General features: G+C 35.8%; 1 protein-coding gene across 5 annotated transcripts in view; it reads left to right on the plus strand.

The window, feature by feature from the left end:
• The window catches only part of RETREG1 (reticulophagy regulator 1), a 71,975-nt gene that overhangs the window by 50,259 nt on the left and 7,238 nt on the right, over positions 1–14,478 (plus strand). For 4 of the 5 annotated variants that reach the window (XM_075494004.1, XM_075494006.1, XM_075494009.1 and 1 more), the window contains 5 exons: positions 8,561–8,687; positions 10,473–10,557; positions 11,124–11,261; positions 13,111–13,175; positions 14,326–14,452. In XM_075494004.1, the coding sequence (XP_075350119.1) occupies positions 8,561–8,687; positions 10,473–10,557; positions 11,124–11,261; positions 13,111–13,175; positions 14,326–14,452 (542 nt within the window). The remainder of the gene's footprint in view (positions 1–8,560; positions 8,688–10,472; positions 10,558–11,123; positions 11,262–13,110; positions 13,176–14,325; positions 14,453–14,478) is intronic. The other variant, XM_075494005.1, reaches the window with a different exon arrangement.

The following is a 14,478-nucleotide window of genomic DNA, read 5'->3' on the forward strand; positions in this document are numbered from 1 at the left end:
TGAATGACCTCGAGCAGGAGTAGCTGGTGTTCTTCTCAGGAGAGCTGGACAAGAGTAACACAGGTCAAAGAAAGTGTTTCCCATAAGAGCTGACCTATCAGTTTGCTCAGAGGAGTCTGTCTAGAGGAGCTGGACAATGAAGTGCCCCAACTGTAGCTGGAATATATTTTGTTTATTTTAGCAGGACATTCAGCAAAAAGTGACAACATTTAGTACAATCGGCTGTGTTGAGGAACTTGACTACTGGAATCACCTTCAAAAAAGTTGGAGTTAACCAGTTTGTATCTGATCAGCCAAAGAAAGACAATACAGCTCCATATTAAGACTTTGTAAGATGACTGATGTTATACTTGAATAGGAGAGATGAACGCTTCTCCTCCAAAATAAAATACTGGTAGTAATGGGTCATTTTTATTTTTTTAAGCAACCTGTAGAACAAGATGAGTTCCCCTATCCCTTTGCAGAACACTTGAGTGTATTTTTATAACAATAGAATTGCTTTCATTTTCAGAAAACTTTGTTCTTGGCTATAACATAAGAAAAAAAACCCACCTTCATTTATGGGACTGATATTGTTTAGCAGCACACCAGTGGTAAAATGTTCCCATGTCAGCTGAAGAGAAGAAAATGCCATTATGACTTTAGTTTAGCACACTGTGCAAGAAGCGTATAGAGTCAGGTATGAAAGGTTGCTTATATTATGTGTTGTTGAAAGGCACATGTCCTAACCAGGCTGCTGTGCAGTCCATTGAGAAAAACACATCCAGCCCCATCAAATGCTGATGATTTAAACACCTTTCTTGTACAGTAATATTACCAAAAAATATTCTTGGTCAAGAAATAAAAGGGGCATTCATGTTACTGAAAGCTGTGAAATAAGATCTTTTTTTCAGCTTTTTATTGCACACCTTTCCCTGAAAAAAAACAGTAACAGTAAATTGGACTGACTCACTATTAATAAAAAGCACAAAATTGAAGTGTCAGATGAAGATAGATGAGGTCAGAAAGAAAACACTTTAAAGCTTGAGAAGCAATGTTGCATGGTATTAACAGAATTCATTTAGTTCTTAGAAATGATGTATTTGAACTACAGGAGAGATGGTAATTAAAGGAGATTTTTGGTTTGGGAAATGTTGTTAGTTACTCTTTAAGGTTGATAACTACATTCTCCCAGCTTCAATTTAAAACCAAAATCTGTCCAACTTTGTAAATCTTATAGATTCCAAGTGTGCCCAAGCCTTAACATTGAAGGGATGTGAAATGTGATCGGTTAAAGGATGTTTGCCACAGTATTACACGTTGGTGAAAGCCTAAACCTGCGCAGTGCCTATAGATTAGTAATAGGAAATAAAGTGCATATCGGTATCTACAACCTGGAGAGATTTCTATTAGAAAAGCTTTGCAGAGTTAGTAGCAAAAAGGCTGTAGATGAAGATTCTCCCTAAAGTTTGAGGACGGAGTGTATTGTGGAAGCTTCCTGTGTTCCTCGTTCTTTCAGTGATAGAGCATCCTTTCATGGAACTCTGAAGCAAGCAGGATTTTACATGGGGCCCCAGTGATTCATTTAAATTGCGAGTCTTGTTGACTTGGTCATAGCCACATGACACAAATATAATTATTTTAGTGTACTTAACGATTGCATAGGATCCCAAAGCGGCACAGGATAAAGCACAATTCTACATAATCACCTTTTAAATTAGCCACGTAGGTCATTAAGATGCTATGCAGTGAGTTCAGTGGTGCTTGCTATTATGTCTTTTCACGTAGTGCACATAACATTCACAAATTTGTTACATTGTATTACAATAAGGCTAATCAATATTGTATTGCTTTCTACCACACAGTTCAATAGTAGATTTTAGAGGTTTTGCCATTGGTACTTTAATACACTTAACTGTAAAATGTGCTTTTTACACTATTTTATATTTTGGAGAGAGAGAGAGATATGGTTATTTTCCTTTTACGTATGTGGTCACCCGAAATTTAGATGTAAAAAAACATTTAAAATGTTTTTCACAAACTTTTTTCCTCTAAATACTATTTTATATCCATTATTGCTGTACCTGAATAATTTAGAAGACAAATTTTAAAATATATTTTTGGCGTAGGTCTTCAGGTATAAAATGTTTGTTTCCACGAAGGGTAACTGCATCATTATAATCACTGCCTTCTGCACTGGGGTGATTCCTTTCCTCACAGGAGAGACCTGTGAAAGCTCTGAAAAGCTAAACCTGCTTGATTGGGTTTTGCTAACATTTTACACACTTGATTTCATTTGGTCAAGTTTCATACTTAGCTCCTGGTTGCCTATGAGGTTTGTCCTTAGACCTGCACATCCCTTACAGCTGCATCACTCTATAAGCTCTAGGTACTACTTTTAAAAGACTACAAAACAGCTGTATTACCTATGTTTTGATTTACATATCTTTGGGAATGTAACTTTCAGCTCTTCCACCTTGACTAATACATTCTAAGTTACCCTTAAAATTACAGAGTCTGCACAGGTTTCAAGCGTGTGTGGTTACAGTTGGGAAATCGAGAAGGTTTAGAAGCTCTGTAATTGCTAACTCTTTGTTTATGTAGGTGCGATCCTTCAGATCCACGGCATCATGGTGTACTTTGTCACTGCTGCAGTTCTGAGTAGTGTATCTACGTGAAGATACATATAAAACTGTGTACACATAATTAAAAAAAAATCCAGCACATCACGAAGAGATCTTTAAACCAGTAACATGAGAGCTACTGACCTTTCTGAGAGAAATGTGACGGGGCTTTGCTTGAACAGATGTCTAGATACAAAACGAGAGCGTGACACCATCAGTCATTTTTAGAGAATGTAATGCCACTGACTCTTCTGGCCAGAGTTTGTGACTGTGATGGGTTGAAGCATCTGGGGCGGGAGGGTGTTGTTTTTGGGGTTTGGTTGGTTTTTTTTTTTCCCAGCTACTAAGTAACAGTGTATACATTTGCTCAGTTTTAGAAGTGATGCAGGAAGTAGTCAGAAGGATATGAGTAATTAATTTTCTCTCTGAACACCTTCAATCTTATTGACAGTAGTGGTAGAATAGAAGTATAGTACTTTATATCAAACTCAGTATAAGTGATGGGAGCGTAAAATTTTATTCTTTCTAAATCACGCACAAAAACCTTTGAAGGTGTTCAGAGAGAGTTGGCTGCTTATATCATCAAAGGAGCACGCTGACAGGAGTCCAAAAGCTGTTTTGACAGGAAGTATAGGGTTCATCTAAGTCATTTATTAAGGTGCTGTAAGTAACTCCGCTAACATTATGCTGCAGTAGTTTTTTATGTTCTTGGTTGGCTGATGTCATGCACTCCACGTTCATCATCTGCATCACTTCACATACGTATTTTTGTCTTTTTTGTCTTTAAACGTGATCACTGAAAAATTAATTTGTCTGGAGTATGCGTCGTTATGTGTCCGTCAGCTTTTGATCTCATGCAAGTTTAATGTTTATCTCTGTTTCTACAGGGGCATGACATAACCTCCCTACCTTTGCATACATACAAATACACGTTGTACTCCTTTCTTTCTCGCCCCCCCTTCGCCAGGGCCTCTGTTGCTGCCCCCCGGTTCCATCCGCCTGGCCTCTGGGTAACACTGCCGCTCGAGTGGCCTCTGGGGAAAAGGGACAGGAGGGACGGATGCTACCGGGGCTGGCACTTGTTGGGAGGCGTGAACAAGAAGAGGCAGCGTGTGAAGATCAGCAAGCTGACTTTCTTACACCTCTAGTTGCCTAACAGCAGAATAAGAGTTCAGAATAGTCCCTGGTGTTCCTTGTAAAATAGAGGAGTGTCGCTGTGGTAGAACTAATAAAGGCGTCTCATGATTTCTTGTGGCCTACAAGAACTTGCCAAGTATTCTTTTTGCAGAGCAAGCTTAATAGCAGGTTTGTAATGTTTTGAAGCAAACTTCACCTGTACTATCCACTCTTCTTGCTTGGCTTCTTCGTCAATGCACCACATGCAGACCACGGGACCAAAGCATCTAGCATTTTATCTGCACTGCAGCTCATGCTTTCAACATCTTTTAAACTTGGCAAAAGAAAGCATTATTAACAACCAAGAGAAGCAACTCCAGAGAACTTTCCCTGCAAATATGCCAGTTTTCTGCATAAGTTGCATGTTTGTTTTGAATTGTTATTAGTTATCCCAGTGTGCCTTGTTGTATCTCCTCCTCTTTAATCTATATGGTCTTTATATTGGTGGTTAGCATATATGAAAGTAGTTTGCATGATTATTGTAGTTTATGCTTTCGTCTCTCCCCTCCCCCCCCCCCCCCCCGTGTTTTGCAATTAACTTAAAGTTAGTAAGCCAACTATCTACAATTGTCGTATGTATTTCAAAGCTCTGTTTTGATAGTAGGCATCAGGCCTATCCGTTTTCTTTGTGCTTCCACGAAGTTCCACTTTGATTGTCAACAATTTTAAATAAAGGATAGGAGTAAAGTCTGTAAAAGGATTTTGTAATTCAGAAAACTGTCATAACAGTATTCAACACTAGAATAAACAGGCAACTCTTAAAATATATATTATTAATACTGCAGAATGGTTTACAAAAGCTGGAAGCAATGTTTCTTTAAGGAGAGTAGCCTATCCATAAAAATTGCAGGTTTTGTAAGACAAAAACCTTGTATACTACTTTTCTCAGGCCGCTAATTATCAGAGAGGATGGAAATCGAAATTGCTGTTGTGGAGGGTAGGTGCACAAAAAGTTCTGTGTAACATTGCTAATCCCTCCTGCTGGGTTCCTGCAATGTTCTTCATGAGTTATTTAATGGTTTTATTTACATCCTCTGTCAGAGGCAAATACCTGCATGCAGTGCCATGCATGTTGCATTTTCTCTGTCTTACAAAAGTCACCTAGTCCAAGACATGAGACTCTCATCCTGTGAATTTCAGGTACAGCATTTTAAATTGTTTCTATTTTTTTCTCAAAGGGGGGAAAAAAACCCCTCACCCTGAATATTTTGTAATGTAAGAGGAAATCACACCGCTACAATACTATAAATACTATAATATAATAAAGTCAGGAATAGGACAACAGTTTGTCTTTTGAACTTTAATCAGTTTTATATGGTGGTTGAAATACTAGGTTTTCTTTAAGTCATCTTCTGCTGTCCACTATGCATACGATAGTTTGAATATGAATCCCCCATGCATGCTATTTATGTTCTGTATGAAATGGCTCCCAAACCTTGCTCTAATACCGGTGTTGCTGTGTCACCACCTCGTGGTGAAGTTGCTGTACGGTAGTTAAATATAGGTATAGAGAAAGATGAAGTTTCTCCATGTGTGTAAATAGACGGTATGGCCGAAATTATTCCTGACTTTTTTACAAAAATGAAGCTGCTTAGACCAAGTATCTAAAAATAAGGGAAGGTGGTTAATCTCCCATATGTTAGGAAAGCTACTTCCAAGTAATCAATATGTCTGCAGTGCAACAGAAAAGAAGGTATGTAACATTCCCATGTAGAATAAAAGCGGGTATCATGTATGTCGGAGAATACGACTTATTCCTGGCTTAGATATAAGTATGGAAAGATTCACTAATTTAAATGTGGGCAGCAGTTGGACCAAAGGGTACAACTCAACATAAGCCCCAAATCCTCTTATCCTGTGTGTTCAGGAGAAATGAGAGGAAGAATTTATAACTGTAAGAAAAAGTGGCTTTAGACCTTGCTGAATTGGATGTCAGACAAGTTGTCTGGGGTTTGGCTGAAATGTTAGTTAAAAGATTTTAAGGAGAACTTAAGTTTGGTGTTCTTTTTACTGAGACATCGGATTTGAAATTCAGAGTTCACTTTCTCCTTTTACCATAGTTTGTAAAATAGAAGTGACATATCTTTTGAGTTATACAACTGAAAGTTTATAAATAGAGATATTTTTTTTAGTTGGAAAATAAAGTGAAATAGACATCTCTATATATAGTTACTTATCATTTGCCTAGTTTTGTTATTAATCTGTGACCAGAAATCTGAGGTAATAATGTAATCCCAAATGTTTCCATGTGTTTGATGTTATAATGTAATAAACAGTGTGGACTACATTATTTTACTTGCTATCATGATTCACTGATCAAAGCTTCTGCCTAATTTAGGCCACTTGACCCTTTTAATAACGATCCCTTGCATGCTGCCATGTGAGAGATCACTTCCCTTTCAGTGCAGTATCAGCATATAGCCCCAGCCTTACAAAGAGAAGCAAGTCAGAAGCTTATCTTTTTAGGAAAAATCGATGTATCTCTTGTAGTCCAGTGCAATTACACGTGTAACTTTCAAGTAAATAATTTCCAGAATTCAGATCCATTTTTCCTCAACCATTATCTCCTTGGGCTGTCTTAAGTAAACCAGTTGCTCTTGCTAGAAGGATCTGCAGTGCAGTTCTCAGTGCAAGTGGGGTGTGAACTCATGCCCATATAAAAATATTACTGTACACTTTTGCTTTATAGACTGAAAAAGCCTATTTTGGTAGGGTTAATTTGCTATATAGGGATCCACATCTGTTTTGAAAAATGTTAGGTGTTAAGCAAATTATAAAGCAGTACTCTAATTTTAAGCATGCACCATTATGTCTGTGACTTGTGGGAACAGAATTGCAAAGTAACACCTGAGCCAGGAGTCCCGATAGCCTATGGACATCAGGGCTGCTGAACCTGTGCATCGATATTGCCAGTGGCTCACAAAGGTACAAACATATGTTCAAAAACTGTAAAATCTTCATGGCTTTCCTTATATCAGGAAATGAGAGACATTAACAAGTTCATATCCTAAAACACAATGGTGCCTTATTAGTAAGAATGAACATTAAATCATAGCTAATAAAATACAGTACAGCAAAGGTAGGTTATGCGTGTGTCCTCGATGGAAAAGGTAGACAAAAGCAACCTACTAACCAGCTTTCAACTGAGAAAAGTCTGAATGCTCGTGATGGCTTTTAACTTTTACAGTATGTGCCAATAAAAATGACTAAGCAATCTGTTGTTGAACAAGGATAGTATTAACATGGAAATTTTTAATCACTGGAGGTATTTTTACAAGTGATGATAGATAATTTTTTTTGTTCGTCTTATGTTCACTACAAAAAAAATAAAATTTCATATCTTGGTATTCCTAATATGAAATCAAATGTTTAAATGTTACTTTTGAGCACCAAATTCATACAGGGTGAAGTTTAAATAGCAAAAAATCTCATCAGTCACTTACTGATGCTTGCTAAAATTTAAGCTGTCCCAGGGAACTATCAGAGGGCATTTTTATTCTGAATAACAAGAAGATCTGTTAACAGGGCCTTGTGGTGTTTTAGTAGCTAAATAGCAGAGTAATTATGTGGAGATATGAGTTGGCAGTTTGATCTGGCAGTCTATGTGTATGTCCTTATTGCTGGACACCAATGCTTGTACATTCATTTTTTCATAAGGTAGTTTTTGATTTATCCTGTAATTTGATCCACCTATGACAAAACTTTACTATGAATGCAGTGATGCATTGGACGTTTAATGGATTATGTATCAAAGTAAAATGACTGTGGGATTGTTTATGGCTTACTTGCATTCACTCTGATCAAAAGTGTGTACTGAGCAATGAATTATGTGAAAGATAACTTTGTAAAACTAGTGCAGGATTTACTTCATATTCTGAATATTTGCATGGTGGTACCTGGTACAGTCTTTGTACCAGCTTGATGTGGCATTGAGTAGCCTGTCTAAGTTTTTCCTTTCTTTTGTTATTTCATAAAATATCTTTATTGTAGATGCTTTGTCTACTCCAAAAAGGTGTATGATGTGATAATTTAAACTAGATACTGTCTAAACCAATCAGCCCCAAATTAGATAGATATGCTTTCTCATGTTTTTCAGCAAATTCTTCAGTACAGCTCATTTTTATTTTATTAAAAGGACTGAACAGTAATAAGCAAAGCTTTAGAAACAGTCCTTTCAATATGATAGAAAAATTAAAATTCAGTAAGGAAATTAATGTAAACATCAAGACTTCAAGAGCAATTTCTTTTTTTCTAAGTTGGATAACAGTCTCTTAAAGATCATCATAGTTTGCAGAACAAAACCAAATAGAGAAGAAAAAGCACAAGGATTATATGCATGAAATTAAATGTATTAATATGTATGGCCATCCTGTGGCAATGAAAAGTGGTGTGGTGTATTTTTTCAGAAAAAAATAATATTAAGGAACAAGTTTGGGGTTCAGTTGCTTATTTTAGATTACAACTGTGCCTTGAACTCAGGTTTTTCATATGGCCAGAATGAATAAGCAGTAATTTCTTCCTTAATTGCTTGTATGGTCTAAGAATTGCTACTACTGAACAGAATTTATTTGATTAAAAAAAATGGAATTAGCCCAATATAAAATATGTGGAAATGAGCACAGGTATCTGTAGCATAGCAGCAGCCATTCTATCACTGGAGGCTATAGCTTTACAACATGATTGGCTTGGAAGCTGATAAGGCTTCAAATGTTTTCAAGCAGTTTCGACTTTCATATGAGCTGTAACCACAGTTGTTGGGTATTTTTGTTTGTTTTACCCAGCTGGAAAGTCATCAATTCCAGGCAAGACTACAGACCCAGAATAAATCAGTGCATTTCAGAAACACTGATGAATTTATTTGTATTTCTTCAAGAAATGTCCCACTTCAAGGAACAAAACCCTGGCAAGGTAAGCACTCCCAAGTAAGATTAACAGCTTGGTGACATAGATTTAAAAAACTAAACATCTGAAAAATAAAATACACATTATGATATATTCAGTCTTGAGTTTCTGCTAAGTTCTTCCTATGCAGAACACAGCTAGGTCATCAGTGAGCAAAGCTGCTCACAGTAAAGTTTACAGCAGTACCGTCCCTCCCCTTAAGAGCTGCTGGAACCTCACCAGTCAGTCAATGGAAAGGAAATTTAAAACATCACAATTTAATAAAAACTTGAAAAAGCAGGAAGAGTACACAGTTCCTAAACATACACGTTTTTGTCCAAATAATTTTAATTTTCAGAAATAGCTGCACAAGTATTATATGCTAGAAGAGAATCCTTCCTATTTTATTGTGATAATTTTTCTTCTGTACAGATATAGTTTTTTGGGGATTTTTTTACTGGAAAGACTGAGCTGGAGAACCAGTTCATGAAGAGGCAAGCAAGAGTAAGGTTTCTTCTTTCCTACTAGGAAGAAGATTATTTTGTAGATCCAGCCAAAAGTGAAGCAGCTTTCTTTTCCAAAGAAAAATATAAATAATGTAGAAGTACATCATGGTAATAGTAGATTTCATTTTTATACTTGTATTGCTAATTATAAAAATTTTAAAGGAGATTAGGAGGTTTTTTCCCCTCTTTTGATCTCAGTTAACTTTGCCACAAAATCTTTCATGGGAACAGGCCGTCAGAATTAGCAAATTGGAAGTATGGAGTACCACACTCAAATATTTGGAGTTTAGACTGAAAATACATATGAGCAACAGGATGAAATACATTTAAGTTGTATAAATTATATAAAAAGAAATTATGTGTTTAGGATAATAAAGTTATATTTTAAAGAAGTAGGTGTATATTGAGGTAAGGAAATGCGGTATCAATATACATGGTCCTGTAATATTGTCATGTGGTAACCTGACATAGTAACTGTATGTTAAGATATATCTAATCCTGATTTTGAAAAGCTAATTCTGACAGTATGTTTTCCTTTCTTTTTCCTGACCTCATTCTCGGAGCCATGTCATTATTTTACTGTTATAATTTTAGGCACTGATGCTGTGTGCAAAATGTCTTCGAATTAACCATTTTATTGCAATTGAACTCCAAAAGCAAATGGATTCTTTCTGTAAACTTTCAACAGACCAATTCTGTACTCAGCATTGTGCAGTTGTGAAAGATGCAGTATATGTCTCAGTCACAGCAGAGGCTGAATCTCAAGTTTTATATTGAAAATTCAGCTCAGTCTTGTCGTTACGGGGATTCTAGTGTAGCCAACGAGCATCAAGAGGATGCTTGCCAGCATACGAGAGAACACAGTTTCACGAAGCAACACAACGGGAGAGAACTGTATTCATCGGAAGGATTTTTTGCGATTGTAAGCATGCAGCAAGTATGCATTGTAATCCTGCAGTTAGTGATTTGGGGTTTTTTTCTGCATATCAACTGTTTAGCCTTTTTTTGTGTAATGAAGGTGAAGTATTTTTAGCAATAACCATGAGCTTGTTAAACCTTGACAGTAAGTGAATAAAAATAGCATATTTTTATAAAAGAAGAGGGGGTACATCCTAATTAGCCAAAATGAACTGTTTGATGCTTATTTGCACAAGAAGTGTTCAAGTATTCCCTAATTTTTTTAAAAAAACTTCCATTTTCCACTGCATTCTAGATTTCATTCAGCATGCAACATTTTTCTTTTGCAAAATGATCTAAATACTTAAAAAGTGCAAGCGTTAATGGCCAATTTTAATGTTTTTGCCAGTTTTGCCTACTAGTCTGCAGCATATGTACATTTTTCACTGTCTTGGGAAGTTACATTCCTGGAGTTGTCCTCTCCTATGTCCTGCGTAAGTATAGTTTCTTTTTCAATCCTGATTTATGTATGTGGTTTGTTCATTATTTGGTCTCTGTATAGGGAGTATTTTTTAATTTATTTTTATATATATATATACACACACACATGCATATATATACACATACATATATGTAGGTTCTGACAAGTGCTTTTTGTCACACGGAATTTAGCTTACAAGTTTTTTCAGCTTGTTGATTCTGGCACAGTGTTGCATAGTTGCGTTTCTCAGGTAGAGATATCAAAATCAGACCAAATCAAGATAATGATAAATGTTATAGTGATCTTAAATTGTGCCTTACTGGAAGTGAAAAAGGTGTCAGTTGATATGAATACAACGGTGTTTTCTGCAACAAGTAGGAATGGCTCCTAGAAACTAGATTTAACATTAACAGTTTGTCTGACATGGGCATTTCACAGTGACTTTTTATGTAAAACTAATTGCATTATATAAAATTAGTAGTTATCTTATGCAAATCCATTTTTTAATCTTTACTGAGTAACTTCTTATAAAGCAGTATTTCAATACAATTTTTCTCTCTGTCTTCATTTTTATCACAGTATTGTGTGCCTTTTTATGTCCCTTCCTTAAGTGCAATGAATTTGGACAGAAAGTGTGCAACAAAATTAAGACTGTTCTCATGAAATTAGATTTCGGAATAGTGGAATATATCAACCAGAAGAAAAAAGAGAGATCTGGTGAGTAATTAAGTATAGTCCCAAGTAATGTATTTCTGCGTGCAGAGAAAATTTTATTCACCTTGCAGACAGTTTGGTTTGTCCTGTGAAGCCAATTGTAAAGATATTTCTTGCTTTGAACCTGGCTACTGTTCTTAGCTTTCTAAGGAATGATAATGTATGTCAGATGTCTGGGTATGGTAAAAAAAAAAATTATTTCATGGAAGGGAACAAGGCGAGACTGATAGTTCTCTTCATACTTGATTAGATGTACTGCTTGTAGGTTTTCAGAAAAAAACTACTCACTGTAAAGTATGCAATGCTTATCTCTGTTTAGATAAGGCAAACTTATCCAGGAGAGAGACTCACTCAAGAACACAAAATGAGTACATAACAGAATTTTCAGTAAGAGACTGAACTCTGTTCCAGTATCTAAATCCGCCTTATTTTCACTCCCAACAGCAACAAGAATTTTTTTTCTTCCCCAAATACTCAATAAGCATTTAAGAATCACAGTAAGATAGTAGCTACAAATGAATTGAAGTTTTTAGTTAGAAAGGGGAGAAATCAGTTTAAAACAAAATCTCACCTATCTCACCTGAAATCTTTATAACATTGGAAACGTTTAGATTTTAAGTAATAAAGCTATTTCAAGAAAAATATTTATATGAACAATGTTATCTTCAGTTTCCTTTTTGTGTGTGCTACAGTTTTGGTAATTAAAGCTTTGTAGTGTAGTCACATTACTTGCAGGTAGCCTACCCTTTTTAGTTAGTGTTACATTAGTAGATTTCATATCTGCTTTAAAATATGCATTTCTTGTAACCGTTCATCATGCAATATGCTGTTCCTAGACACAATGAGAGGAACCATCTGCCTTTTCCCCTTCTCTTACATATAATGCAGTAGTTGTTGGAAATAAGGAATAATGCATTGAAAATTTTCTTTCATGTATTATTCCACCTTGTTCTACTTTTAAGTGAAACTGGCAGAGAGATCAGACTAGTGTTTCATAAATTTCATAAGCCAGCACTGGGAAAATGGTTGAGGTTAGATTCGTTCTTTCCTGCCTCTCCCCCTCCAGTTTAATTTAACCCAGACAAGTTCCCTACCTTGCTTCACCACTTGGGTTCACCACATGGGTTCACAAACGCTTGTACTGGCATGAGAGAGGAAATAGCAAGTTGCAAACATAGGCAACCAAGAATAATATGACACTGGTTTTCAGCTTGAATTGGTTTAAAATATTCTTGAGACTGTTCTCAGACAGAGAGAGGAGAGGAGAGGAGGAGAAATCTGTGTCTCCGCTCATCTGTTAGGAGCAGCATTCTACCAGACTTCAGAGGATGCTTTGTATGCATATTTGTATATAAATGTTGTGAATGCAGGGGAACTGGGTGCAAAGAAGAAGAAAGGTTTTGTGAATGAAGAGTACACACAATTATCCAGCAAATTGCATGTTCTGATGTAAAAGTAATGTGCTGGGATAACTACACTGCCTGTTTTAACAGTATGTTACAACTGTGCGTTGTACCAGCAGTGTAGTTTAAAAGACAAATATATATTGCCAGGGAAAATTATATTATGGTGAGCAACAGAAACTTCTGAAACTACGTAAATAAATGTGTTGGAATATATTTCAGAGCAACAATGTCTCTCCCGCTTTGGCTGCTGCGTGATATATTTTGATAAATATCTAGCCTCTCAGGCAGCCTTTCTTCCCTCACCTTAGTCGCGTATTACGTAAATGATGCACTGTGTCAGCAGGCGAAAGTTTACTCTACTATGCAAGCTGTGTGACAGGGAACGCACACTGAACCTCAAAGTCTGTTGTCATAAGTAGGATAAAAAATACTTTTTTTTCTTTCAGAAACAGCAAAAACAAAACCCACAGAAGATGACAGTGAATTAGACATATCAGCCCTGTGTCCTAAGGTGACTTTTTTTCAGTCAGCCCTACCTTGCTTTTAAAATCTAGATAGATAATGGAGCGTACCTAGACTACTGTCTCTGTTTGCTGTGGAAGGCTTTAACCTGCCCAGGAGGCTGTGTTCCTGAACTAAGCAGTATGCTTTAGAAGTGATTCAGTCTCCATCTTTAGGCTTATACTAATTAACTTACTGCATTTGTGACTTCTGGCCTTCAAGGTAATGGTTTCTTTGGCCTACTAAACTAAGAATGTCTTTATTTTGTATTGGCTATGGAATGATTAAACTAGACTTTAATAGGAAAGGCAGCTATTTTTATTTGCAACAGTGAAATTGCAGCTAATTTTTATCAAATTAAAATATAAAAGGGAAACGTTTGTAGAAAACCTATGTAATTTGTCAGATACTTGTGTAATCACTTGTCTGATCATTTTCAATGATAGTGTAAATCAGTATATTATTTATAAATATCTTTCTAGATATGTATGAGAATACTAATATCTCCTTTCTCTCTTAATATTCTAAATAACTGTATGGCAAAAGATTTTCCATTGTAATCAGAACACTGGTTGATACCAAAAAAAATCCGTTTTCTAGGAATTCTTATACAATATTTGATCAGTGTGTATAGAGCCTGACTTTGACAGTGATCACTTTGAAGGTGTTTTTGTACTTTGGAAAAAAATAAACTTATATCCCATGGGATAAAAATTTGTAGCTGACATAATTGAATATTGTTGGATAAATTCATAAAGGATAATGATTTTTTTCTTTAGCTAATTTTTGACTGTCTTATAGATAATGGCGGGGTTTTTTGATCCAAATTTATGCATTTCTTTACATTTACGTGTATTTTGTATTTGCAGGTTCATTCTGCTTTCATTACAGTAGGATATTACTTTCAGAATGAATAATTGGAATTTTCTATGCATCTTCAGTATAATACAGCTTTCAGTTATTACAAAGAGGGATGCTTCATTTCTAAGTATTGTATAGTCCTATTATTTTCATGTTTCTACAATGAAAGCCTAAATAGGAGATGATTTATATTGCTATGACGTGCAAGATGCTGCTTTTTCAGTATCTAAGCATTGGCTTACTGTAGTGTAAATTTTTTGAGTATAAGAATACCATGTATGGGACATTTTTATGTTTAGGTTAGTCCTGCAGTTGTTGCCAAAGAGCTGTCAGTGTCTGACACAGATGTATCAGAAGTATCTTGGACTGATAATGGGACCTTTAACTTATCTGAGGGGTATTCTCCACAGACAGACACATCTGATGGTATGTAATGGCTTCATCTATTTCAT

The sequence above is a fragment of the Mycteria americana genome, chromosome 2 (genome assembly GCF_035582795.1).
Source record: "Mycteria americana isolate JAX WOST 10 ecotype Jacksonville Zoo and Gardens chromosome 2, USCA_MyAme_1.0, whole genome shotgun sequence".
NCBI lineage: Eukaryota > Metazoa > Chordata > Aves > Ciconiiformes > Ciconiidae > Mycteria > Mycteria americana.